At 44.2% G+C, this 27,531-nt stretch overlaps 1 protein-coding gene across 1 annotated transcript in view; it reads left to right on the plus strand.

The window, feature by feature from the left end:
• The window catches only part of ANO2 (anoctamin 2), a 325,024-nt gene that overhangs the window by 167,454 nt on the left and 130,039 nt on the right, over positions 1-27,531 (plus strand). Inside the window, exon 14 of the mRNA XM_046676889.1 lies at positions 4,889-4,999. Coding sequence (XP_046532845.1) covers positions 4,889-4,999 — 111 coding nt within the window. The remainder of the gene's footprint in view (positions 1-4,888; positions 5,000-27,531) is intronic.

Below are 27,531 nucleotides of genomic sequence, written 5' to 3' on the forward strand. Positions count from 1 at the left end.
CCAGCAGAAAGAGCTGTAGAAACTGGACTGTGTGGATGATCTGGTTAAGACATTTTTGTCCTGTTGGCTCCATTTGATTCAAGAGAGAGAGAGAAAGAGGAAGGAGGAAGGAGCCAAGGGGAAGAAGGAAGGAGGAAGAAGAGAAGGGAAAGGAAGGGAGGGAAAGGGAAGAGAGTCGTGGCTGGGTATGGTGAGGTGGGTGGGGGTACAGCTCCTACTCTCCTAATGCAGGGCCAGATTGACTCCAGAGAAGAGAATAAGAAAGCTCCTGGCATCCAAGCCTGCATGGGGCCAGAGAGAAGCTAAGTGCATCTGCTAAGCAGAGTTGAGGAAGCCAGCAAATCTCTCTGTTACAGAGGAAGTATAAACACGCTCTCACAGAGAAAAGCGTCCATGATGCCTTGAAATCTCAGTCTCAGGCCCCTGGCAGGAGGGGGATTATAATCCATTTTCTTTCTGTAGCCACGTTTCCTGTTTTCTGTTTAACTCAACGAGCTGTGGTAACTTCATGGGAGGTACTTGATTTGAGGAACTCATGTGCAGGCTGAGAGAGGTCTGGCCGAGACTGGGCTTACCCATGGCGCAAGGAGACGTTCCTGATAGGCTCTCTGTGTGAGGTTCCTGCAAGGCTGGTCAGTTCTACAGTGTGGTTGGTGTGCCTTGTGTGTGCAAGCCCAGGGCCAGGTGTGGTTGAGAGGAAGGGAGGACAGCCTTGTTCTTTCCTTTAACGTATTTATATTTTGGACCAGGATATCAAACTCTTAAAATTCAGTTCAATCTGAACATATGCATTAAGCACCTACTATGTGCCTGGTTTCAGTATGGAATATGGAACCACCTCAGGTGTAGTCTCTGATCTCCAAAGGGTCACGCACCTCTAGGGTGCTGTCTGGCTTCTAAATATTTAGAATACAATAGTGAGCATGTGAGAGAAATTCCTTCTGGCTAATGCAGGAAGAAGAAATGGCTTTTAAAATGGCAGCAGGGGGAAGAATGGGCACCCGCAGGGAGGAAACAGCAAGCAGAAACCTTGATCCGGAGAAGCTGGGGGTGTGGGTCAGAACCGCTGAGATGTCTGGAAAGTCTAGTTGGCTGCAGGGGATGGGTTGGGATGCAGTGGGGAACAAAACAGCAAACACAGGCTGGTGGCCAGGTCAGGGGGCTGCTGATTGCCGGTCTGTGTCTCCTGTTGGTCACGGGAAGGCGTGGAGGGCAAGACGGGAATGAATGTATTCCTGACTTGTACAAGCGTCCCAGGACTTACATGCGGTGTCGTGGGCAGGTTCAACCTACATTCCATTGAGGAGCGAGAGGATGGCAGATACTACTTGGGTGCTGGGAAGAGGCGGGCAGGAGTGCTTGAAGTCTACGATTAGAAGTTTTTCTGTTTTGACCGGACACCATCTCCGGGTATCAGGAATGTCAGGAATACTCCTGTGGCCAGCTGTCTGTAACCCTAAGACATTTTTCCTCCCTGTGGTCTTCACTAGGAAACACTTACTTCCTTAGGGGGAAGGAGAGCACTGGCTCACACAGAGACTGAAGCCCATTCACCCTCTGTTCCTCCCACCTGTGGTGCCCCTAACATGCAGTCCAGGAGGGGTGGAACAAGCAGCGTGGTCCAAGTCCAGGTTGCAAACCAAGGAGAAGTGCAAGGAGACAGGAGACTGCCTTCTTACCAGGGCAAGGACAGGAGTGAAGAACCAAACCTGAGAGCCAGGCTCCGGGGTCAGTGCCCCTGCCTGCTGGCCCTCCGAGTGGAACCAGCTGGGACACTGCAGAGGGACTCAGTGAAAGACGCCTTGGATCCTGTTTGTGCATGTTGAAGGAAGGCATGCCAAACCTCAAGCCTTTTCCTCTGAAGTGGGCCTCTCTTGCCTGATTAGCTTCTATCAGGCCCCAGGTGTTCCTGGGAGCTCTTAGAGAGTGTGGCCTTATTTGAACACAGATGCCCTTCCCTCCATCTCTCTGCCACCCCTCGTCTAACACATCAAGCTTTAGATATCCTTAATGGCTTCCCATCACATAAGAACCAAAATCCTCGGCATACCTATCTGACCTCTGCACGTGTCATTCTCCGCCTTGCCCGGACCTTCCAGCCACATAGGCCTTCCTTCTCTCCCAAGCTCATTCCAGTCTTTGCATTGGCTTTTCCCTCTGCTTAGGATGCTCCAATCTCTACATGGCCTTTTCTTTCTTGGCTTTTTCATCCCAACCAAAACACTACCCTCCTCAGATTGGCCTTCCCTGAATCTTTATTCTGGAGCAGCCGTCCTGATTTATATCTTCTGTTGTTCTTATCCCCATCTGCTAGCTTCTTGTGTCTTTGTTTGCTTACTGTCACCTTCCTCCACTTGAAGGTAAGCTCCATGAGAAGAGGGACCTTGTGCTGTAGCCTCAGAGCCTGGAAAAGAGCTCAGAGTCCAGCAGGTGCTTGATAAGTCTGTCGAATGGATCTCTGGATTTACCTCTTTAGATCAGTGAAGGCTGGTCCTGAGCAGGCCACGGTCCTTCTTTCAGCCCAGCTCCTGAGGCAACCAACCTGGTGGAAGTGGCTTTGGGAAATATTTCCCGGAGTCTTGGTGGGAGGGGTTATGTATTTGTGATGATTTGGCATCAGACCTCTCAGCCAGGGAAGCCATGTTTGGGGAGCATCAGGAATAAGGATGACCTGCCCATGGCTGAGTCGGGTGAGTGTGTTGGAGCAACCCTCACAGCGTCTAGATTCTGCTTTGGCCAGGAGCTTAGTTGTCTAGTTCCCTGCCTTTGGGGAATTCTGTAACCTCACCCGACCTTCCTGGCGGCAGACAGGGAGATCTTTGTCTGCCCTGCTTCAGCTGGAATGTTAGAGCAGCCTAAGACTCTACTTTGAGAGTCTGGACTCCTGTCTCTGTGTCAAGAATGCTCTGCGGGTTCTAAACAGATGATGAGGGTCGGAACTGGGGCCCAGTGTAGGTGCGGTCGGCCTCAGCCACAACTAGAAGGGTGTGAAGACACTCCTCTGTGTGATGTCGTGGTGTGTCTTTGGAAAGCCAGAGGTGGGTCAGGAGCATCCTGCCACTCAGCTGGGAAGGTTCTTCAGCCCCTTTGCAGCGTATGAAAGGGTAGAAGCTCCTCCAGCTGGAAGTGGTTTAGAACCCACATTATGGTACTCACCCAAAAGGTACGATTATTGTTTTTTAATTAAAATCTTCCTTTGGAATACTATAGAAGAAAAGCAACCAAATTTCTGAGGCCATGGAGGAAAATTTCAAACCACATTTCTCAAAGGATTCCTGCCGGACATTAACTGTTGGAGGCAAAAGGAGTTTTGTGGGAAATGATGGGTTAAGAAAATTAAGCAAGTGTCTTTACACTTTTTTATTGTGGCTCTCAGGTGATACATTATGTGGTATTTTCCAATCTTTAGACCGTGGAATCCTTTTTTAGCTAAAACTCGCTTGGCACACACATTAGGAAATGCTGTACTGGAGAGTGGATGAAGGTGAGAGACAAAATCAAATGAACTTCACAAGCTTTTAAAGATTTCTGGACGCTCCATATGGTGCTAATTACTGTGAGAAACACAAAATAATACAGACCAGGTAGCAAATCTTCGTATGAGGATAAAAAGACTCTCACATGCAAAACAGCTAAGAAATAATAAAAGAAAAATATGCAATCAGGAACTACGCATGGTGTAAGCTACAAAACTCTCAGATATCCGAGAAGGAGGAGACCCCACCAGGTGGTTTGCCGCAGTGAGAAGGCTTCCTGGAAGGAGTGGGACTGCTGCATCCTTGGAGACTGGGGGATGAGGGGGGGCCGTAAAAACGCTGGAATAGCATCACCTCCTGTCACACTGGTTGTGTTTATTAGTCAAGTGCATAGTTTCTTCTCTCCAAAATCACGGTGTGTTTTGGGAAAGCCAGAGACAGGTCAGGAGCCTAGTGGCTTTTGGAATCTCTGGCTTATGAGCAGCAATTAGGAAATGTGTGTTCCCTGAGTCCACTGTGAGCCGGCACCTGAATCCCTGCCTCAGAGTTATCAGTAAACTATGCAGGGCCGTGAAGTCCTTACATCTGTAGGTATTCGTCCTTGGAAACTACGGGGAAGACCTGCCAATAAGGCCAGGTGTACGTTGTTAAATTCTCTTTGAAGTAAGTCATGCGTCTTCCCGGTCGGCATCTGCATGGATTTGGCTGTGGTCTTCTTGATTAGTTAGGTGCTCTTTTCCATGCCTGGTGACTCACTGTTCAGGTCTGTATTCCTGAATGGCCCAGTGACGTCTCTTGAGCATTGGTGGACGTGCCAATAAGTTATTCACCTAGACGGTATAGGAAACAGGTCCAGGCAAGTGAGTTTTAAGATTCCCTATGGCCACCTTTAACTTTGATGTTTATTGGTCACCATTTTAGCTTGCAGAATAGTGGAGCAGGGAAGAAGTTTTGTCATTGCCTTAACTCCCAGCTGTGGGGCACATCTGTTTCTCCAGCTGGGATTTGGCTCATTGAAACTTAAAGTTTGAGGTATGAGGATAGTTGGTGGGATGACCAGATGCATCCCTCTGCCTTTGATCAAACTGCTATGCAAAGTGTGTGGCTTCTCTTTGTATCAGCTGCCCAGTTAACATGTCCTCTTTCCTTTCTCAACACTGGCGCCATCCCCAGGAACGTGCCCAGGTTTGGTTTTCAGTGTGGTAACAATTGTTGAGAGTCCCCCCCTCTCTCCCTTAGATGGTGTTCTTGGTCTAGACTCCTTGTGATTGTGTGTGGTGTGGCTGTTCACATCCAGTAGCATCTGATCCTAAGTCCTGACTTTACTGTACTTGTGGTGTCTGGTCATAACCCACAGGCCAAGGTCCCTCTTCTGTCTATTTACCAACCACTCTTTGACGCTTGGGTTTTAGGAACACTCCCGGCCTGAGTATGAAACCAAAGTTCGAGAGAAAATGCTAAAGGAAAGTGACAAGTCAGTTGTCCAGAAACTGGGAGCCAATACGACTGAGAGTGAGGATGAGGTAAGATGCTGGTGCTTGTTGCTCACTGTCTGTTTATTTCTTAAGATCCTGTCGCCATTTCGTTTGAAACGCCTTTGTGGGCAGAGCCTGGGTTGTCAGAAGAGGTTGACACGGGTGGGACAGGATGGAATGAGAGCATGACATCTGTCATTGTTCTGCAAGAAGGGCTCATGGGTAGCAGGCTTTTGCCATGACTCAATTTGTGTCTTTTTCATGGGTAGTAGTGTCTGGACAAAATGGGAGAGAAGATTGGAGAAGAAGAAAACAGTTTCAGGCCTGGTTCCTCCAGACTCTGTTACCCGAATATCTAATAATAATAACCACCACCACCAGACCAGCCTGCACAATGGCAGCTGACCCTATGGAATGCCTGCTCTGGGCGAGGCACTGTTCTAGATGCATTATGTTATTTTATTCTCACAATAAATTTATGAGGCTGGCACTATTGTTATGTAAATTAAAACTAATGAAAAAAGTTATGTCCCTAGATTAAGTCATTTGCCAGAGGTCACCCAGCTAGTCAATGGTGGGTGGATCTGGGATTCCAACCCAGGTCTGTCTCTGACAGTCTGTGCACCTAACCTCTATGCGATGCTGGCCTTCAAGAGCAATGGGGATGTCAAAGGATAAAGCAAGAAGTGGTTCTCAGGGCCAGCAGAGGCAAATCCACGCCTGCCTTTGCCTGAGATCCTCATCCAATGTTCCTTACATTTCATCTTATCTGGGTGGGCCTCCAAAAGCAGGAACGTGATGGTGAACATGTCTTCTGAGTCATATTTCTGAGTTTGATGGTGGCATTCAGACATTGAAATAGAGCTTCAGAATCTGTGCTGTGATCCATAAATCCTCAGTGAGAGTGTGAGTCGGGGTGTGTGGGGGGCTTCTCCTTGGCAGCGCCTGTCTCCTCCGAGTGCCACCCTTCTTTGAAACCAAGAGAGTGTGTATGTGTGTTTGTGTCTTTCCTAATCTGATTCCTGAAAAAAAGTCAACATGATTGAAAATCTGTTGTTTTTACATGTGTCTTTTCCCCATCTTGGATTTGAATTCAAATTTCATTTAATTTTACATTCTTTAAGTTGGAACCATTCACATTAACATGCAAATTTATTCAAGCACCAAAACAGAATGAAGTGGTGTTTTTGAGCCCAGAACACTGGCTTTTTTTTTTTTTTTTTTTAGGAAAACATGACTTAAACAGAAGAGAAAGAGGGTGGCCCTCTGAGTTATTTTTTTCCTAGATGAAAATTTAAGTCCAAGACCACCAATTATTCGGGGAAACAATGAATTCATTCTTAGGAAAGACTAATCACCACCACCACCCTCGTCAGAGAGTGAGCGTCTGTGTTCTCTCAGCTTCGGCAACTCCATGCAACTTTCTTTCTCCACCCTAGAGCAATACACAATGGATAATTTTATGGAAATCACATGTAACTTTTATTGACCGCTGACTCATTTAATTTTAATTCCATAGACGGGAATGCCAAGGAGCTGGAATTGCGTACATTGAGGCTGTGGTTCTGATATAAACATTGCCTGAATATATATGCGTGATGGGTCAGATAACTTTCAGGAACCATGAATAATTGAAAAACATCTGAATGCATTATGAATGATACATATGTTTATGTTCAACATCTATTTTCGTTACGCTGTCGAGAATGCAAAGCTCAAAGCATCTAATACCTCATGGGCACTCGGGGGGAAAATGACCCTCACAAATGAGCAGTGCAAGATAAAAATGGGCCCAAATTTGATTGTCAGCATCCTTCTTGTGTTCCCTTGGTTCTGTTAGGATCGTAAATGCTTCTGTTCTTGCAGTACATCTAGCCAAAGGTCGGAGAGGAAGGAGGAGTGCAGGCTGCTGTGCGGTGGGAGGGACGCTGCTCTCGCCTGCAGGAGGAGTTGAGGTCAATACCCACTGCATACCATGGCCCGGGGGCACCATCATGTGTGGCATATTTAGGAAAGGCACCTTCTTTTGAGGAATAGACAGGGAATAGGAATCTAAGTCTAGCTGAGGGTCTTGGATATGCTTCTTTCATTCCAGAGGATCACCTTGGCTCTGCCTTCATTGTGACCCTGAGGGTGCATATCCTCACCTCTTCTTACTTTCTTTCCTTTTGAATGAAAACAGCTACCATTTATTGAGGTCTAGAATGCTGTAGGAACTTGCTAAAGACCAGGGAGCTAGTTGTGGGGGAGCTGGTAATCAAACTCAACTCTGCCTGATCCTCAAGGCCCATTGATTTTTTTAAATTTAAAAAGATATCAAGTCCATTTTTAACATCTTTATTGAGATTTCATTCTCATACCAAAAAATTCAAGTATACAATTGAATGAATTTTAGTATATTCACAGATTTGTGCATTCTCACAATCTAAGTTTAAAGTATTTTTTTTCACTCCTCCAAAAAACTCTGTACCCAATAGTTACCAAGCTCTGGGAAACAACTAATCTACTTTCTGTCTCTATAGATTTGCCTATTCTAGAGTTTCATGTAAATGCAATCATGTAAAATGTGGCCTTTAGCTTCCTTCACTTAGCAAAATGTTTTTATGATTCATCCGTATTGTAGCTTTATCAGCACCTCATTCTTTTCTATTGCCAAAATAATATTCCACTTTTTTGGATGTACCTCATTTTATTTATCCATCTGTCAGTTGATGAACATTTGAATGCTTTCCATATCTTGGCTATTATGAATAATGCTGCTCTTAACATTTGGGTATAAGGTTTCGTGTGGATGTATGTTTTCGTTTCTCTTGAATATATAGCTAAGAGTGGAATTATTGGGTCATGTGGCAACTGTATGTTTAACATTTTGAAGAACTGCTCTACTATTTTCCAAAGTGAGTGCACCATTTTACATTCCAGCCAGCAATGTATGAGAACTCCAGTTTCTCCACATCCTTCCCAACACTTGTTATTATCTATCTTTCTTATTTTATCCATCCTAGTTGTGTGAAGTGGTATTTAATTGTGATTTTAATCAGTATTTCCTTAATGACTAATTTTGTTGAGCATCTTTTCATGTGCTTATTGGCCATTTGTATGTCTTCTTTGGAAAAATGTCTATTCAAATCCTTTGCTCATTTTTAAAATTGGGTTGTATTTTTCTTATTGTGCTGTAAGATTTATTTACACAATCTGGGCACCAATCCCCTATCAGATGAAATGATTTGCGGATATTTTCTTCCATCCTATGGATTGTCTTTTCATTTAATTGATGATACAATTTGAAGCACAAAAGATTTTGATGTAGTTCAATAGATCTATTTTTCGTTTTGTTGCTTGTGCTTTGTGTCATATCTAAGAAACCATTGCCTAATTCAGTGTTTAGAGATATATTCCTAGGTATTCTTCTAAAATTTTATAGTGTTAGCTCTTACATGTAGGTCTATGATTCATTTGGAGTTAATTTTTATGTTTGATGTAAGTTAAAGTCAAATTCACTTTTTGCATGTGCATATTCAGTTGTGCCAGCACCATTTGTTGAAAAGACTATTTTCCCCATTGAATTATCTTGAGACCATCATCAAAAATCAATTTACCATGAATGTAAGAGTTCCTTTCTGGACACTCAATTCTATTCCACTAATCTGGATCACTGTCCTTATGCCGGTACCACATTGTCTTGATTACTGCACCCACCTGTGTAGTAAGTTTTGACATTGGGACTGTGACTCTGACTTTGTTCTTCTTTTTCAAAATTCTTTTGACAATTCTGGATGCCATGCATTTCTGTATAAATTTCCTGATCAGCTTGTCAATTTCTGCAAAAAGAAAAAAAAGCAAGTTGGGTTTTTGATAGAGATTGAGTTGAATTTGTAGATTAATTCAGAAAGTATTGCCATCTTAACAATATTAAGTCTACTAATCTATGAACATCGTCTAGCTTTCTATTCATTTAGATCTTCTTTAATATCTTTCAACAATGTTTTATATTTTTAGTGTACAAGTCTTACATATCTTTTGCTAAATTTGTTTATAACTATTTTATTCTTTTTGATGCTATTGCCAGTGTAATTGTTTTCTTAACTTCAATTTTGGATTGTTCATTGCTAGTATATGGAAATACAATTGAATTTTGTATATTGATTTTGTATTTCACAACTTTACTGAACTCATTTATTAATTCTAATAGTTTTTAATGGATTCCCTGAGATTTTCTATTTACAAGATATGTCATTTGTGACTAGAGATAGTTTTACTCCTTCCTTTTCTGCTCTGGATGTATTTTATTTCTCTCTCTCTCTTTTGGCCTAATTGGTCTGACTAGAGTCTCTTGTACAATGTTGAATAGAAGTGATGAGAACAGACATCCTTGTATTGTTCTTGATCTTAGGAGAAAAAAATTTAATCTTTCACTATTAAGTATGATGTTAGCTGTGGCCCATTGCTTTTTAACTCTCTCTATTAAGCTTCCTTGAGAACAGTTCACCACATCAACATGATACTGATCTGAAATGAAATGTTCTCTACTGTAATGAGGTGATAACCACATGAGCATATGGGGGAGGGGCAATGGGCCCAAAGTTTGGCAGGCTTGTGGTGCTTTCACCAGGTAACTGAGCCCATCTCTGGGTCTCTTCTGCTTCAGCTATCAATGGGGAGATTGGATTATAGCCGTTGTGGTTCTGAGAGTCAGTGATTTTCTCTGCTGGTGTGAGAGATGATGTTTGTTGTTAGCCCACAACTTTGGCAGGTAGACTGTCCCTTATTTATCTTAGATGGTGGTAATTTGGCTATTCTTAAATCTATGCTTATGATTTTTAAGGATGTGGGCATCGTGAGGATGGTAATAACGATAAAATTATAAGAAGTATTTATGGAGTGTTCACTGTGTTCAATGCTTTATTTCATTTAAGTCTCAAAACCATTATTATCTCCACTTTATAGATGAGAAAACTCAGGCTTAGAGAAATAAGTAACTTGCTCAATGCTAATATGTGGCAGAGCTGGAGCATGAACCAGGCGATCTGACTTGAGAACAATGGTCTTCACCACTAGCTCCTCTGTGCACCGCTATTCACTTGATGAACGCTTCTCACCATGTGGTCCTCTGTCTCTCAGATGCTCTCTTCCCACAGACTCTCAAACACTCCTAGAAAGTCATGCTTAGTTCTCTTTCTTATACTAAAGGCAGGAAGGACTATGGTATTCATTGGAAAGATGAGTACAAGACAAATTTGCTACCCCACTTTTTCTTTAGTGGTTTTGTATAAATTTTGGTGGAGTGATGCTCTATTTCCAGTGAGGACAACAGTGAGTAGAGTTAACTCAGTTTATAGCAAGACGTTCAACAGACAGTAGGGAGAATTCAGGAATATCAACACAAACATGGATTATGATTCCAATGACGAATATAGGGTCTGGAACTTTTAAGAAAAGAGTAGACTCTTTTTTTCTTTTTGCTAGATCAGTGTGAATCTTTTCTGAAATAGTCTGTTCTGGACAGATTTGGAGGTTTTCTCAAGTTTCCCTCAAGGGCATGATTTTTCTGTTTCTACAAGATGATAAAACTCTGAGTATAGACGGCAGGGTGTTTGTAGATGGCAGGGTTGGGGATCAGTCCTGATCTCTGCCTCTTGTCCCTCTCTCCTTCCACTCAGCCCCTTCTAATTCCAGCCCATAACTCCTTTTCCTTCAATAACTTTTGTATTAGTTAGTGTACAGTCAGAAAACAGAGCTCGTCCCATATAGTTCAATAGAGGGAAAATAATACAAGGAACTGATTATAAAGGTGTTAGAATTGGGGAAATTGAGGCAAACAGGGGATGGTGAGACAGCCCAGAGATTAGCAGCTGCAAGGAATTGCTATCGTTCTTAAGACTGGAAGCACAAGGAGGGAGGCAGTATGAACAGAACCCAGGATCTGGGACCACGAATGGGTGCTGGAGTCCTGCAGGAGGGACAGCCATTTCTGGAGATGCCATCTGAAGCAGATAGGGAGAGTGGAGGAGAAACACCCTGAAATTCCCCCTCCTGCCCTCCAGTCTCATATCTGTGTCCCCACTGGTCCAATCTAACCAAAAGTCAGTTGATAAGTTATTCTGGGAAATAGTGTTTTCAGGGGTCAGTGTCCTGCAACACCGAGTAGAGAAAGGGAATGGCAGAGAGTGGATCTGAGAGCAAGTGGCAAAGGACTGGCGCAAAAGTCCAGCCAGTAAGTCAGCATAACTTCAGGACCTACAAGGCACAGATCACTTAAGCCGGGTCCTTGTATCGGGGAATTGAGAGGCTATTGGGGAACAGAAATACAAATTTGGTGAAAAGCATAAGAATGCTGACCACTGATGTAATGAATGAATACGTGAATGACCAGTTGTTTAGACCATTCCTGAGCTGTTGAGGATGTTTGTGTGAGTGAGGGGATGTGCGCTAGTGGTGTGAGCACACGTGAGTGTGTGTGATGGTGTTATTGGAGTGACACAAGTGAGACCGGATATCTGAAGGCTTCAACGAGGAGGGAAAAACATTTTTTTTGTGTCAAGGAACAAAGAGCATGTAGCAAGCTGGGGAAATGGCAAATGTGAGTCTAAAAAGAATCTTCTCCTATAAAACACATCAGTAGAAGGACTTTAATACAAAATCCTGTTTAACTGGTCCCAGGAGTTTCGCTCATGGGACTTGTCACCCAAGTGTTTATCCAGTGTGGATGCAGCCACCTGGCCTCCCATCACGGACCGGTGCTGCCTGCAATGCCATACTCGATGAATGCTTGATGTGGAGCATTGAAGCTGGAGCGTGTGCCAAGAGGAGGCCGGTGGATAGATGGGTGTTAATTCACTGTTCAGTGCACCACCCTGGGGACAATTATTTCAAAAGAAAACTCATCTAAAGTTAAAGCATTGAAACATTTACAAGAGATGCCTCTGGCAGGCGCAACAAATAAACATTTGGCATAAATTATGCATAATTGTAGGGCCTTTGATGAGAAGGAGGCTGGGACAACAGCAGCAGGCGGCTCAGCACTGTCAGGGTGCAGGGGAGGAGGGGGCCCAGAGCGGGGGTGCATGGTTCTGTCTGGGCTCTCACTCTGGACCAAGGGGGTATGGCCCAGCTTTCCCCAGAGGCCCTCAGCAGGTTATCAGAATGTTCTGTGGAACAGACTAAAGGGCCCTCAGTCCTCTTTTGAGGTCTATAAATGACTTAATGACCATTTCAGAGTCAAAAAAAATAATACATCGAAGTAATTCTCTCAGACTCTTCTTAGGGATTAAGAAGGTTCCTTACTGGCAAAGGGAAACACGGAGAACAGAAAGGACTTGATTTGCCAAACAGCCACATAGTGAGGAGCTCAGGTGAGGTTTGAACCTGGGTCCACACATCTGTCAGCAGCACGTGAACTAACCACTCAGTAGTGTCAGCGTTAGGTCACACGGTGGGTGTGCTTTTCAATGTCACCGTATCGTGGTGAAGCTGGGCTTTCACTGGTTGCCGTACAACTTGCACGCAGTCATCGTGGAACAGGCAGTGAGAGCGGTCACATCCAATCTGGGTCCCAGTTCGGAGGAGCTGGACAGTGTCCAGCAGATGAACACATCCTTTTAATAAGCAATGAGGGTTGAGAATGAAATAAAATACTAGTTTTTCTTTCGATTTATATGTATTTTTCCCCCAGATGGCCACTCAGTTGTTAGGAGATAAGTACTTATTATTTAAACTTAACTACTCAGTAAATGGACCTGTTAAGTATTTCTTTTAGCCTAGGGGTGTTGTGTGAACACTGCTGAGACATTAAGGGTACTGTGGACCGAGAAAGTTCGGGAACTGCTGCGTAAAAGCCTTCCTAAGTTCTCTAGAGCTGTAGGAGTAACGCAGATAGCCAAGAGCGGAAAAGTTGACACAGATCAACAGTGAGTTTCAAAGTTGCAGGAATTTATTTGGAGATGAGGAAGTATGTGCCAGGAGGCACCATGTGGGCTGCTTTCTTCTGCAGTTGCTCTCGGGCCCCCACCGACTCCGTCCTTGGGCTGTAAAGTAGATCTGCCCCGGGGTATTCTCTCTCTGCCTCTGACTTTCTCTCTCTCTCTTTTTATCTCTCTGTCTCTGTCTCTCTGTCTCGCTACATGTGTGTATATACATTTGTGCGTGTGTATGTGTGTTAGGAGTGGACTGAGGGTTTCTGATTATGGACATTCTTTTAAATCCTTGGTATTTAAAAAATAAACTTGATAGCTTCTTATCCAGAAGATTTTGCTTTACTTATGGTCTCCAGGGTGGCTTGGACTCAATAGAGAAGGATGCTAGAGAAGCATAGACTGTGTCCATAAACATCTCCCTTTGTGGGCCCTGTGAATTATTCATCCCAAGGAGAGACTCCTCGGGTGGCCCAGGCCATCAGATTGGGGGCTCTGGCCCTCTTCATCTGACAGCCCATTCTCGGCATCAGAAGTTCTGGCTAAAATAAGACCTTTTCCTCTGCTCGTTGTATACATTTCCACTGGCCTGGATCTAAATTAAGAAGTTACAAATAAGGAGAGCCCTGAGGCCTGGGCTATGGAGGAGAAGCTAGGAGAACGGGCAGCCGTGAAATGAGAGCGCGGTGGGGAAGGAGAAGCAGCGGATCAAGCCTGGAGCTAAGGCCGGGTGAATTCAGGATGGTATTTTAGACCAGACCTTCATGGAAAACACAAGGCCTAAATATGTGCAATGACTGGGGTGTTGGAACAGCGGAGTTGCTAATGGGGGCCAGCACATACCACTGGGATGTGTGATGTTTGCCACTATTGACTTGCAGTTTGAACTTTTCTTTTTTCGGTCTAAATGATTTTTCCAAATACGGTCTAAAGCATGTAAATTAAATTTGTCTTTTGCTGTCTGGGCCAAGGTCATTATTTCACTTCCATAGAATTCACTGGAAGCACACACGAGCCCTTCAAGTTCCCTTGCTCTCTTTCCCTTCAAGTACCAGAAAATCAAAAGTGTTGGTTAGAAAAATTCCTCCAGGGTCAAAAGGTGTTCTGGCTCCCTGTGATTCTTGTGATACGATGGTCAAAAGGAGCTTTCAAAAAAAATGGGTGGAATTGCTCTTTCGCGGACTGAGAAAACAGAGGCCTCAGAATTGTGCCCTTCTAACAGTTGTTACCCCAGCTGGAAGAGGGTGCAGGATGCGCCCTCTCCACTCGGCACCGTGCTCCTGCTAGCGAGCAAGGGCTTCTCACCCGGAGCATCTGCAGCCCCATCACTGTCTTCTCCCCAGACATTACTTTCTTAACTCTCACAAAGAATAAAGAACTAAGAGGAAAAGAAAAAAGCATCCTTCCCTCACCCAGATGCAGACCCCGAGCCAGTGATTCAAGCACAGAATTTATTTGGGAGGCGGAAACCCCAGCAGTGGAGTGGGAAAGTGAGACAGAGAAGGGAAGGTGGCTGATAAGGACACGTTGTCAGTCAAGTCACTGTAGCAGTCGGCTACTGGAGCTTCATTCCGCTGGGAAATTCTGGAGCTGATCTAGAACAAGCACTTCACAGTTTTACTGCCTGAGGGGTGAGAGAGCTGGGTATACACTAGCTCCCAACAGTCACCACTGAGAGAGGTTCCATATGTGTGTGTGGTAATTCTCCTGCACTTCTGGCCTGCCTTGACATGCATGAGCAGAGAAGAAGGCTCAGGCCACTAACAAAAAAGTCTTCAGGCAGAGATAGAGATGCTGGCAGTTGGAAGTCAGACTTCTATCCTATACGGTAAGGCCCATGGAGGTTTAGGGTAGACACCAAGAGTGTGGGGTCCTAAGTCTTAAAGTGTGTCCAGTCAGAGAATCAGAAGCCCAGGAGTTCAGTAGGGGGAATCCGCACAGGGAGTTAATTAGAAAGGTGTCGGAAGAGCTGACAAGCTAAACAGGGTGGTGAAGCAGCCCAGAGAGAAGCGGCAGCAAGAGCAGGGAAACCAAGATGAGAGGTGGTGTTACCAGAGTCCAGGGCTATCTGGTGGGAACTGGAACAATGGTAGACGCTGCATGGTAGGAGATGGGGCCACCAAGGAAAGGGCGGGCCGGCAGGTGCTGGAAATATGGAGGAGTGGCAGTCACTGCATGAAGCAGATAGAGAGAGGGGAGAAATACCCTGGATTCTCCCCTCCAGCCGCCTGCCTGTCTCCCACCAGTACCTCCCATTGGCTGAATCTAAGAAGCCAGTTAGCAAGGGAGTCTGGGAAATGTGTCTTCAGGAATCACTTTCCCTACCTTATATATTAGTGCAAAGAAAGGGCAGATCTGAGAGGGAACAGGAAAAGGATTGGCACTAGTCATAACCCTTCACCTGACGTAATCATGTCTTTCCCCTCCGACTCACAGCTCTTTCTGCCGCACGACTGTATTGGGTTTGTCGTTCCCCAAAGCAGACCCTGGGAATTTCTGAGGAATTTGCAAGGACTCCATTTTGGGAAGGGATAGGTGATAGGAGGGAGGACATATTCTGCACCCTTGTTCACCCCGACCTGAAGTCTCCGGGGGCCGTCCCTGTGTCTTTTGTTTTTCTTCTATTTAGTGGTGGAAGACCTTAGGTCCTCTGCCTTCGTCACTGGGGTTGTTGAGGAAGCCGCACATCTTAAATACACCCTTTTGTCTGTGTCCTCCTTCCTTACTCTTGCCAAGGTTTGGTTTTTGCTGTTTCAGTGAGGTAGCTTTCCTTACATTTTGAAGAATACATTTCAGAACCTGGAGCATGCTGTGTTCTTTCTCTCTCTCTCGAGTTATTGCCGTTTAGACATGTTGGCTTTTATCTGGTCAATAAAACCAAATGTCAGTATTCTATTTGCTGGAAATAGCAGTCTGAACCCATGCTAACCTTCCCCCCCACGCCCCAGCCGTCCCCGTGCTGTTAGTGGTTATGCCATTTAATCTCCCAACCTTCCTGGAAAGAAGGACGTCTGTGCAGTCCCCTGTTCTTTCAGATGGGGCAGCCCAAGGGAGATTTTCATGGCTAACGTGTACAAAGTCCAGAGTAAAGCTGATGGCAGTCCCCATGTCCCTTGGTTACCACTTCTGAGTTGGCTTCAGTTAATAGCAGACTTAGTTCATAACATGTCCGAGGACACAGTGATCCATATTCCTATTTTTTTGAACATCTATGATCATATTAATAGGTGTATTTAATGTTCGTAGACTACTACCTGCTATGACAATGACGTTCTGCTATCCCCAGCAGGCCAAATCTGAAGTTCAAGGTGAAATATGCACCAAAATGGTATCAGTAGATGTGCCAAGCCCAGAGGCAAAAGAAAGTGGTCCTTTCATGGGAGAGGCGAGCAGAGGATGTTAACTTAATTCAGTGTCTTACGTCGTCTCCACGTTTAGGGGACTGGCGCAGAGGGATGCAGAGAGGGAGACAAGCCATGATTTAATTAGCCTTCTATACCTGTCATTTCTGTAAATCAGACTTCTTTGAAAGAAGCTGTCCAAAACAATTCTCTATGGGCCTTTCTTATTTCTGTTATCTCGGCTTTCAGCTGAAATCTCTGAGGTGTGGTTGGAAGAGAAGTTCTGAAACGCAATTCCATATCTTCTGTGCTAACTTGGGCATTCCATTTTCTCTGACAAATGAGCACTTGCTTGTCCTCCAACTGATAGGAGAATGGAGAAGGAAAAACAGTATTCCAAGTCTTGAGGAGTGCCCGAGGCCGCTGCGCAGTTCCCACACGTGCCTCACATTGCTGCTTCCCACTGTCAGAAGCTGGCTGCAGCACTGCCTGAACTGAGTGCCGGCCTTTGAAAAAGGGCAGCTCACTCCACGAGCCATTCTTCATCCACAGATTGTCCAAAGTCAATTCTTCATCTGGGGAGCTGCTGCTGCGGCTTTTCTTCAACAGTACTCAAGCTTTCCCAGCATTCTGATGCCACTTCTGTGCTTTTCTGCATCATAATTTTATTTATGCTTAGTCTAGGGCCAGTTGGCCTGTGCTGCTTTCCATGGAACCCTGGGCCATTTATATCCTTGTTGCGGGAGATGCACATAACTTTGGAACAGTCAATATCCAACCAGGGTCAAGCAGTCCTGCTCATCACTGGCTCAAATTCTGCCCACCTCTGGGCTTATTGGACCCAACCTTATGATTCCTCAGGAAGGCCAGACGTGGTGGTATTCAGCTGGCTGTAGACTTTTGACATCCAATTCATTTTTATTACAATGGTGCACAGTCTACCAGCCAACTTACATAAATTGTATTCTGAATTTGGGCATCTGCATCAAGTTTAGAGAATTCGTGGCAAAAAGTTTCCCTGGAAATATGCTTAGCCGAATATTCGCACTACTTAGCTTGGAGCGACTACCATCCAAGAATCTCAGTGAGCTTGTCTGTAAACATGAATGAATGAATCCTCCCAACACCACTGTGAGCTCTTTGCCAGCTGGATTATTTTAAGGGAAGTGACCAGCCCAGGGGCCTATACTGAGTCATAGAGAGCTTGCTCACAACCAGAGAGTTTGGACTGTAGAGCCCTGAGTGGAACCGGGGCCACGCCAGACCCTTCTATCTCCAGTGTTTGGAGTGTCAGGATGGGGGGTCAGTGATGATCACAACAACTCTGGGGTTGGCCGGCCACCTTCCAGCTCAGTACATCCTTGTTCAGTGTCTTCATCATCAGCCCCCTAAAACCATCAATGAGTCAAATTAACTAACTTTATTTTTTCTACATGTAAAAGTAATATGCGCTAAGTGTAGAAAATCTAAAAAGGGAAGTATAACGAAGAAAGATAAATCATCCATTATTTTATCTCCCAGAAAAACTATTGTAAACCACTTTTTAATATATATTGTCACATGGTTGAAAAAAATCATACCATGTATTTAATTTTGTATCGTGATTCTTTTACTTAGTCTTAGAGCATAAGAAGTTCCCAATCTTATTAAATTTCATTTGTGAACATCATTTCTATAATTGCCTAATATTTCATCATATAGATGTATGACAGTTTTCTTCGTCCTTATGCTATAGGTAACATGTGATGAACACACTTGTACTTACAATTTTTTTCCTGAATTTTGTATTATTTGCATTAATACATAATATGAACGTATTATAGTTTTCTTAGTCCTTATCCTATGGTTGAACATATGACGAACATACTTGTAGTTATTGTCTCAAGAGGAAGAGGGTTTGGGTTATTTCAGGAGGGTTATATTCATGGGGGAGATTACTAGAAGCTCTTTATTCACTTACTGGGTTCCTAGCTGCACAGGATTTTGTGCTTAGTGAAGGAACTACATAGACACAGCACTTGACACATGACCAGTATGTAGAGGCAGAGTAATTGCCTCTCTTGCTGCTGCTCAGTCATTCACTATGAGTGTGGCTCAGTCAGGTCACTTAATCCATGTCCTGGAATTCTCCCATTGACTTGGGTGCCCCTTCTGGGAGAGCAGAAGGCCTTTGTTCGTCTAGTGTGTGAGATCGGAGTGCAGATGTTCTGGAGCATAGATGGGTCATTATCTTGCACTCTGGGGTCCAGTTCTGGCCAGGGATCTGTTTGTCACCTCTTGGGAATGGGTGGGTTACTTGTATAAAATCCTGGAATTGTCCCCATCTTTCAACCCTGTTACTAATGTGGAAAAATGATTCTGGGACAATGGATGGATCATGACTGCTTCTCCAATGAAGATATTTCATCTGTTGAACTAAAGCCAGGTTTTGGCAGGGGAATCAGTGGGACAAATTGTGAGCTATGGTTTTAGCTCCGAGAGGAAATGTGTTCTGGTTGGTGAATGATCAACCAAGAAAGTATGAAACTTCCTTTGATAACTTAAACTTCTGGAAACAATTTAGAGGGCAAGTAGGGTCACTCCAACTTCCAAGAAAGGGAAAGTTTTTCTCATTGTTGAGATGCTTTTTTTTTTCAGCTTTGCAACATGTACACACAAACAATGTTGACCTATGGAAAATATTATTAATCCACAGAAGAGTACTTGATAAATACTTTAATATGATGTTCTTTGCTTTAGTACCTTTTTCATTTGACTGTGAACTTTCCACTGATACTTACTTTATCTCCCTGTGGTACCAATGGTGCACCTTCACACCCTTTTGATGAATCATGAAAATGCAATATTAGCCCCCAAACTGATCTACTAGGTCTCTTTGAATTTGGAATGCATTTTGTGCTTTTCCAATCATATGTAATTTAAGATAGTGGCTTCTAACTAGTTCATGCTGCTATTCTAAACTGGGAACCTTTGAAATTCTAAAAAATGTAAATGGTTAATCAGTGTTAAAACAAGTAGACCTCATCAGAAAAGAAGAATATGAGTAAGGAGAGGCGGGAGGAAGGACGAGGAGAAGAATAAAGAGAAAGAAGAGGAAGAGGGGAGCAGTAGGAAGGACAATGGCTGTTACTACTCAGGGATGACAATGAGCACCATAATATAACATCATTCTCCATGGTTTTGAGCCTTTATCCCATAAATGGACTGTTTGGGGCTATTTCAAGCTCTCTGGAGGCCCAGGCAGGACAAAAGGCTGGCAGTAACACCAAGCTCGTCAGGCCTAATGGTTGGCTGATGTTTCTTGGGTGTGGTGTACAGCCAGCCATGGCCTCAAACCCAGCTGGAGGTCTGAGAGCCAGTCTCCCTGCCTTCTCTGTTCTTGTTTAATCCGTGTGTGGTTGGCAGAAAGTGGAGTGAGTCTTTATCTGAAGTTCCTTCTTGACCTTCCTTTGGACTCAGTGACTTGGACACATAAGCAGAGATTGAGGACGAGTGTGAATTTGGCTAAAATGATTCTGTGTCCTTTGAACCTTTGCCGAACAGAGGTCATTCTACAGTGATCTGGTAGAGTGGCAGATAATCCACACGTGGGAAAGTGGAAAGAACGGGCTAGAACTTTGGCAGGCCTAAGAGAAGCAGGGAGGTTACTCAAAGTCAGCAGGCTCTGAGCCAGGTCCTGATATTGGATCTTGTTTCTTCCGCTTTAGCATCTCTCCCTCTGTCTCCTTTCTCTGGCAGAGGTGAGGAGCTGGCAGTCAGAAGGTGTGCCTGAGGTGGGTCCCCAAGAAAATGAGATTAGTGTCTCTGGGTCAGCTGAGCCCCGGGAGGAAGTGTAGAGCTGGGGATGCCCCCGGCCCCAGGCTTTCTTAGCCTATATTTTGGATGCTAGGTGGTCGAAGAAGCATTCAGTCTGAGTTTTCCTTGTTTGAGGGCTGGCAGAGGAGTTTGACCACTTGAAATCTGGAAGATAGTGGCTGCCAGTGTGAGTCACGCCACAGGGGACCTGGTAACAACAGCTCTATACACAAGCCAGGCGTTCCCAATTCCTTGGAGCCCACCATGTGTCATCTTCCATCTTTCTTCCAGGAAGCTCCATGAACTTCCCTCTTTGCGCTGACCCCTGCTGGCTATTTAATTCATGTGTTGTCGCAATGCTGATTACAATGTTGGCACCTGGGGTCAAGGGGATTTAGTGTTCCCCTTTGCTACCTGCCAAGGTTTCCCCAAATGGGAACCATGACTTGACCGTCTGCTTTCTGGAAGGAAATGTTTAGAAAACTTTGAGACACAAAGAGACCTTAAAACACAAATGTTTATCTAATATATATATTGTTGGGTTAAAAAATAAGTAAAAAGGTAAAACAAGAATAAATGTATGTGTTTTATTCTTGTTAAGTGACACAAATCTTGAAAGACTCAGTTGTCTAATCTAGAAACTTTGGAGCCGGCCTCAGTTGCTCCCTGCTCATCACCTCCCTTATCTAGTGAACCCAGTGTCCGCAGGGTCTACCTGCTCAATGCCTCCTGTATTTACCCCTTCCTCTGCATCCCCTGAGTTCAGGCCCTCATCACATCTTGCCTGGACAACTTCAGTGACCCTCTAACTAGTCTCCCACTCCTTGTCAGCTCCCCTTCCAACTGTGTTGGAGGGATCCATCCAGAATACAAATCTGATTATGACACTCCTTTGCTTAAGATCCTCTAATGCTTTCCAGAGCATTCAGGATTATTTTCAAGCTTCTTGGCCTTACCCACAAGGCCTTGCATGACCCGGCTCTCCAACTTCACTTCCCACTGTCCCCCATGAACCTCTCTGCCAGACGTTTCCAAACTACTTGCAATTCTCTGAGCACATCTTGCTGAATCATGCCTCAGTGGCTTTTGTACATGCAAGTCTCTTCCTGGGAATATGTTTTGCCTCTTTTTATTCAGGGTACTCCTTCTTGTCCTAGAAAACTTAGGGCTAATGTCATCTCTGCTGGGAGGTCATCTATCACACTCAGCTGTTGGCCCTTGCATTTGTATCCTAGGGCTGTTGTAATACATAACCACAAACTGAGTGGCGTAAAACAACAGAAATCTCTTCTCTCATTGGCCAGCAATCCAAAAGCAAGGTGTCAGCAGGGCCATACTCCCGCTGAAGGCTCTAAGGGAGAATCCTTCGTTGTCTCTTCCAGCTTCTGGTGGTTCCAGGCATTTCCTGCTTGTGGCAGCATCACTCCAATCTCTGCCTCTGTCTTCACGTGACTTCCTCTCCTGTGTCTGCGTCTTCTCCTCCCCCGTCTCTAATAAGGACACTGGTTATTGGATTTAGGCCCCTATGCTAAATCCAGGACGATCTCGTCTCGAGATCCTTAACTTCTTTATATCTGCCAAGACCTTTTTTCCAAATAAAGTCACCTTCACAGGTTCCAGGGGTTAGGATTTGGACATATCATTTTGGGAGCCACAATTCAAGCTGGTGTAGCCCTGTAGCACGCTGTGTATTCCTTTTAAGAGGGCGTTTTCTGTGGACGTTTTCAAGCATTAATTGAAATGCCTGTCTCTCTTCCAGGATGAAATCTCTTGGAGGGCAGCTCTCTGACTTTGTATCTTTGGCTTCTAGCACAGGATCTGGCTGCATCTCAGCATGACATTTTCATTACATTTAAAAAATAACTAGCTATGGGCTATCAGGACGTTCTTCTCATTAGCTTGGGCCCATATAGGCAGGCTTGGAGGCAGGAACTTGGACGACATCACTCTGGGAAGCCTATCTAGCTCCAGAAACCTGTTCCTGCAGTTTTGTTTGGGTCAGAAGCACATTTTTAGACTAACTGATTTCAAAGAATATTCAAAGGAAGACCTTGGATATTACAAATCATAGGGAGGAACCCAAACTAGTTCATCTACATTCTAATGTGCACGGTCTAGCGTATGATGATTACATGCACATGTTTGTAAAGTTACCAAATGGTTGAAAGGGAGCAGTTTCACACTTTTGAGCACATTCAGACATTGCCCGCATTCCCCATATTTCAGATGAGGGCTTGGCTTTCAAGGGCGGAGCAGGCCTTGAGGAATTGGTCAGTAAATTAATGTGTTCTGCATTCATGAGACCTGCAACTTTTATTCTCTGGGCTTCTGTTGATTCTTTTCTTGAATTGATAAGAACATAACTTCTGACTTCCTGATTTTCTTGTGGTTAGAATTTGCCCTAGGAGTCCAAAATCCCATCTACCAATCAGTCTACAAATAATTAACGTGGCCTTACTATGTGCCACATACTTATCCACAGGCCTGGATAAATAAAGCAGTCGTGTGAATATCTCATAACCCTTTGGAAATATGAAGCTTACATCATCCAGAGGGTTTTCATCTTTGCTTACAGAAGGCGAATGTGAAAAGAATTTGGCAGGTGACTTCTAGCTCCTGTTTAACCATTGCCTTCCCTCTTTGAGACCTCCTGTCCCGACCCACATTAACAAGACCGTTTATATGAGATAACCTATAGAATCAAGCTGTTTTAGAAAAGGGAAGATGCAACTAATTCTTAATGCTGGGTGAACTATTTACAAAGGCTTAAGTGTTCCAACTCACGTCTGCCCTATGTCACCGACAGAGAAGGGTCCTGAGTGCCAGGCCTCTTTCTCTTTGTAGAGCTGACTGAATCATTGGTATCTCTGAGGAGCTCTTGCAGCAGACACAACCTGTCCTCGCTTTCCAGGGCAATCAGCTGTTACCAACTGGCCAGCATTCTGGAATCAAAGCCTTAGGATCTTGGGCTTCACATGGAAAACTTGTGATCACACTAATCTCTCTTTCAACTTCTTCTTCTTAACACCTTTCTCTGTTTTCTCCCTTGCCATCAGCCTCCTGGTCATTATTTGTCCTCCACTACTGAATCCTCACCCCCAGCTACCCCACTCAGCTCACTCAGCATAACAGGTGTTCAAGGCCCTGCCCTCTGGCTTCATTCTCACTCTCATTTTGTAATTTTTCCAATTCCCACCACTGTCCCAGGCCCCCGGACCCTCACCCACCCCATGCCTTTTCTTCTGCAGTTTCATACATGGCTCATCCCCTCTGGTCCAAGATGCTTTCTGCCTTACACAACATTTGGGCAGGGGCATGAGTTCTGTCTACCAGCCAAAGGCATTGGAGCTGCACCGCCATCTTTCTCTTGAGGTTTGGGCACCCCCAGAGTTCCTCACAGTCAGATCACACTGATCTGCCACTTCCTAACTGAGTCACCTTGGAAGGGCATTTGACATCTCTGAAAGACTAGGATGGACAGCTGTCCCATTTAACTCGCAGGGGGTGTGACTGCAAAGAACAAACAAGACATAGACCTAAACGAATTATGGAAATTGCAAAGCTATGCAAATTTAAACAGCTATATTGTTAAATAAAATTCAAGATCCTGAATGGATAAGTCATTTTTCCCAGGTCGCCCGGCTGGTGGGTGCAGGAGTTGGGAAGACCCTGGTCTTACAACTTTCAGTGAGATGGATGTGCATTGCTGCGGCCATCGGCTGCATGTCCTTGGGCAAGGTGTTTGACCTCTCTGACTCTCCCTTTCCCCACACAGAAGTTAGGAGGTAACACCATTAACTCCAGTATGAACTATTCCTTGAATGTTTGCTGTGTGCTAGACACTGCTCTAGACCACGGAGTTACAGTGGTAAGCAGAGCGAAGGGCCTGTTCTTAAGGAGGACAGGGGATGGCAGAGATAAAGAAGTAAATGCATAATGTATCAGAGAGTGATAAGTGTCATGAAGAAGAATGAAGCAGAGTAAGGGAACAGAGAGAAATGGCACAGCGGGTGGAGGGAAAGGTACCATGTCTTAATAGGGTGGCCACAGAAGATCTCTCTGGTAAGGTAACATTTGAGCAGACATCATCACGAAGTAAGAATGCAAACAGTATGGATATCTGTGGAAAGAGCATATAGGCAGAGAAAAGTAAGTGCAAAGGCCCTGGGGCAGGAACCTTCTTGATGTGTTTGAGGAAGTCAGGAGGCTAAGGCCAGTGTGACAGGAATAGAAAAGACAAAAGGGAGAGTGGGAAGAGATGAGGTCTGAGAGGTGACGTAGAACCTCGTTAGCCACGGCAAGGACTGTGGCGTTTGTTTTGAGTGGGGTGAGCAGCCACTGCAGGGTTTTAAACAGGGACATAAGTGACAATCTTTGTCCTATTGGTAGAGTTTCTGTGAGAAGCAAATGAGGTAATACACACGAAATTGCTTTATGAACCGGAAAGTTAGGGTCAAGAATATTTCCATGTCGTATAACTGACTGGGCAGCCGCAGAGCCAGAATAGAACACAGTGTCCCCAGGCCGCCATCTTTCCACGGCATCCTGACTCTCCCTCAGAAAGCACGGGGCGCAGTGTCAATCTAGGACCAGGTTGGACCCTTGAGCGAGGTCAAGGACACTCTCTCCTTCTCAAGCCGAAGAGCTTTGTGGACCTCACTGACCTGCCAGCGTTTGACTTTGGTAGGAGCTCCGAGGGCTTGCCATCTCAAACGGGTAGAAAGAAGGGAACTGCAAACATCCAAAGCAGTTTGAGCCTGGGCAGCAGACATTGTCTTAAATTAAACACAGATCTCTGCTCGGGGCTGGACTAGAGAAGCTAAAACATCAGGACTTCAGAGGAAAAACCAAGAGTTATGATAGGTTTTGTAGAATTCCTTTAATATCTGTTTAAGGAGCCACAGAGTGGCCAAAAGCAATAGAGGCAGAATTTGTAAGAATTCCTGGTTGTTTGTGTAGTATTAGGCATGGATTAAGCCTATAACTGTGCGTGAATTGGGGTACCCAGATGTGACCTTGCGTTGCATACCCTTCCGGAGGACCAGCTGGTCCTGTAGATGATTCCATCTGGCCGAGGGCTCTGCCTGGCTCTCCTCCATGTGGACCGGCTCGTGTGATCCTGTAGGATGAGGAGGGGAGCACGCTCTAGTTCTTGGCTGTGGAGCCAGGATCTTCACTGTTTGTCTACGATGGGTTGAGGTTCCTCTTTTCCTTTCTCTTCTCTCTGCCCTCCTCTTTTCTTCTTTCTCTGTTCTTTTTTCCCTCCCTTGTTCTCTCTTGCCATGAGCAGAGGACCGTAACCAACGTTTGATTTACCCTCTATTAAAATTATAATTGTTCATAAGATAACTACCTACATTTCACACCCCCAGAGTCTATGCCCTAAGTGAAAATATCATCACAGAATCTCCATTCCCCATAAAATACACCCTATATACCTACTAAGCGGTCCTTGTAAATCACCAGCTCTTAAGAAAATAAAGTGTCATAGTTTTTTTTAATGAAACTTTGTTGGATTCCAACTGTATAAAAACTATAATGATGTACAATCTGCTAGTGAAATCATGTTTCTTAATCACAGGTACGATTTTCCCAGAAGTGACAGGCAATTGATATTCCAATTTCAATTACTTTAAGTAGGTAGGTTTTGAAAACATAACCACCTTAAGGCTTACGTATTTTTCAAATAATTCTTGTTCTCCTCCAAGGTTTCTTTGCCAGCAGTTCGCTCATATCTGAATCTTGGCAGACTCAGAAATGAGAAGATCTCCTCTAAAAGCACAGAAAACAAGGGGTACAATTGAAAATATGTAGGAAATCCATATAGAGTGTATATAAAACACGCACACGCACGCGCACACACACACTTATTCTTGCTAGAGCAGCTCACTCTGGGGATTCCAAGGGCAGAATCAGGCCCAAGTGGTGGAAGTTTCCGGGCAGACAGATTTCAGATTCCTTAGGGAAGAGCTTTTTTAACAGTCAAATCTGTCCACCAACAGAATTGGCTGCATCACAAAGTTCAGTAAAAGGCTGTTTTTTTTGAGGACTTTGTAAATACCAGAAGCTTCCAATGACAGGATTGTTATAAAAAGAGCATTATTTCATGCCTGCCCATTTAAAAACTATTAAAAAAAAGGAAAGAAGGAGCTGCTGTCATGGCACATGGCAAGCGTGACCTGCTGAGCTGGGAGTGACTGGTGGTGATGTCGCAGGAGCCACATTGCTGGGGTGGCTGCAGATTGTGATCGATGATGACAGCAATCTTGATAATGCAGGGGCCACCAGGGGTTTCAGATGTCTATATATTCTGGCAAGTAACTAATACTTTGAAATATTTAATTGCAATTCTGCAAATGTGTTGTATGCAATGAATCCCTCTTTTTTTTTTTTTAAAAAAAAAAAAAAAACCTTTTTGGTCTTTTAGATCTAAGGCTGAAAAATTCTAAAAACAGCATTCATCCTTGTCAGGTCAGGCCTGGGCGTTCTGAACAGGTGATCTATTGCAGTGAGCTCCCCGCTTCTGTAAGGGATCAAATAGAAGGCAAACAGATATGCCAGAAACATTAAATGAGGGATTTCTGTTTCGAGTGGATAGAGGAAACTGGTAATAGGCTTTTAAAGTTGTGAAATATTTTGAGCACACAGAAAAGTCTAAAGAATAAGCTAATGAATACCCATGTAACTGTGACACAGTTTTGTCATAAAGAACGTTTTGTCATATTTGCTTCAGATCTTTTTTTTTTAAATGTCATTACAAATATAACTGAAGCGTCTGTGTACCCTTCCCTCCACACCCTGCGCTTTCCCTTCTAGAGGTTCCCAATATTCTGAACTTTGTGTTTACCATTTCCAAGGATATTTTTGTGCTTTTACTGAACATACAGGCACATAAATACTATACGGTATTTTTGCATGTTTGTGAACTTTATCTAAATGGTGTCGTGGTATACATATAATTTTGTGGCTTGCTTTTTTGCTCAGCATTGTTTTTTAGATAGATTATTTTGAGATGTGTAGCTCTAGTGCATTCATTTGAATGGAATTACCATATTCCTTAGATGAGGCTCCATCACTGTGTGTCCATTTTTCTGCTTAATGGCGCTGTTGGCTCCTTATTTTCTGCCACCAATGATGCGGTTAGGAATCCTCTTACATGTGTGTTTGGGAGCGTTTGTGTGACAATTTCTCTAGGAATGGAATTGCTTGCTCTTAAAGGATACACATCTTTACAGGATATAGTCAAAGTGTTCTCCAAAATAGCTGAACTAATTTATACTTCCGCTAATTTTTATATCCCCACCAGCTCCTGCTGATAGCAGATTTTAACTTTTGTCAATTGATGATTGTGAAATGGCGTTTCCTCGTAGTTTTAAATTGAAGTTTAATCAAAAGTATCTTCTTTTGATTTGTGCCCCCTTTGTGTTTTGTTTAAGAAATCCTTCTCTACCCGACAAGATCATAAAAATATTCTATTTTATTGCTAATTTTTTTTTAAAGTATACTTGTTTGGTGAGGAAGATTGGCCCTGAGC

This window comes from Equus quagga, chromosome 1, assembly GCF_021613505.1.
Source record: "Equus quagga isolate Etosha38 chromosome 1, UCLA_HA_Equagga_1.0, whole genome shotgun sequence".
NCBI classification, from domain to species: Eukaryota; Metazoa; Chordata; class Mammalia; order Perissodactyla; family Equidae; genus Equus; species Equus quagga.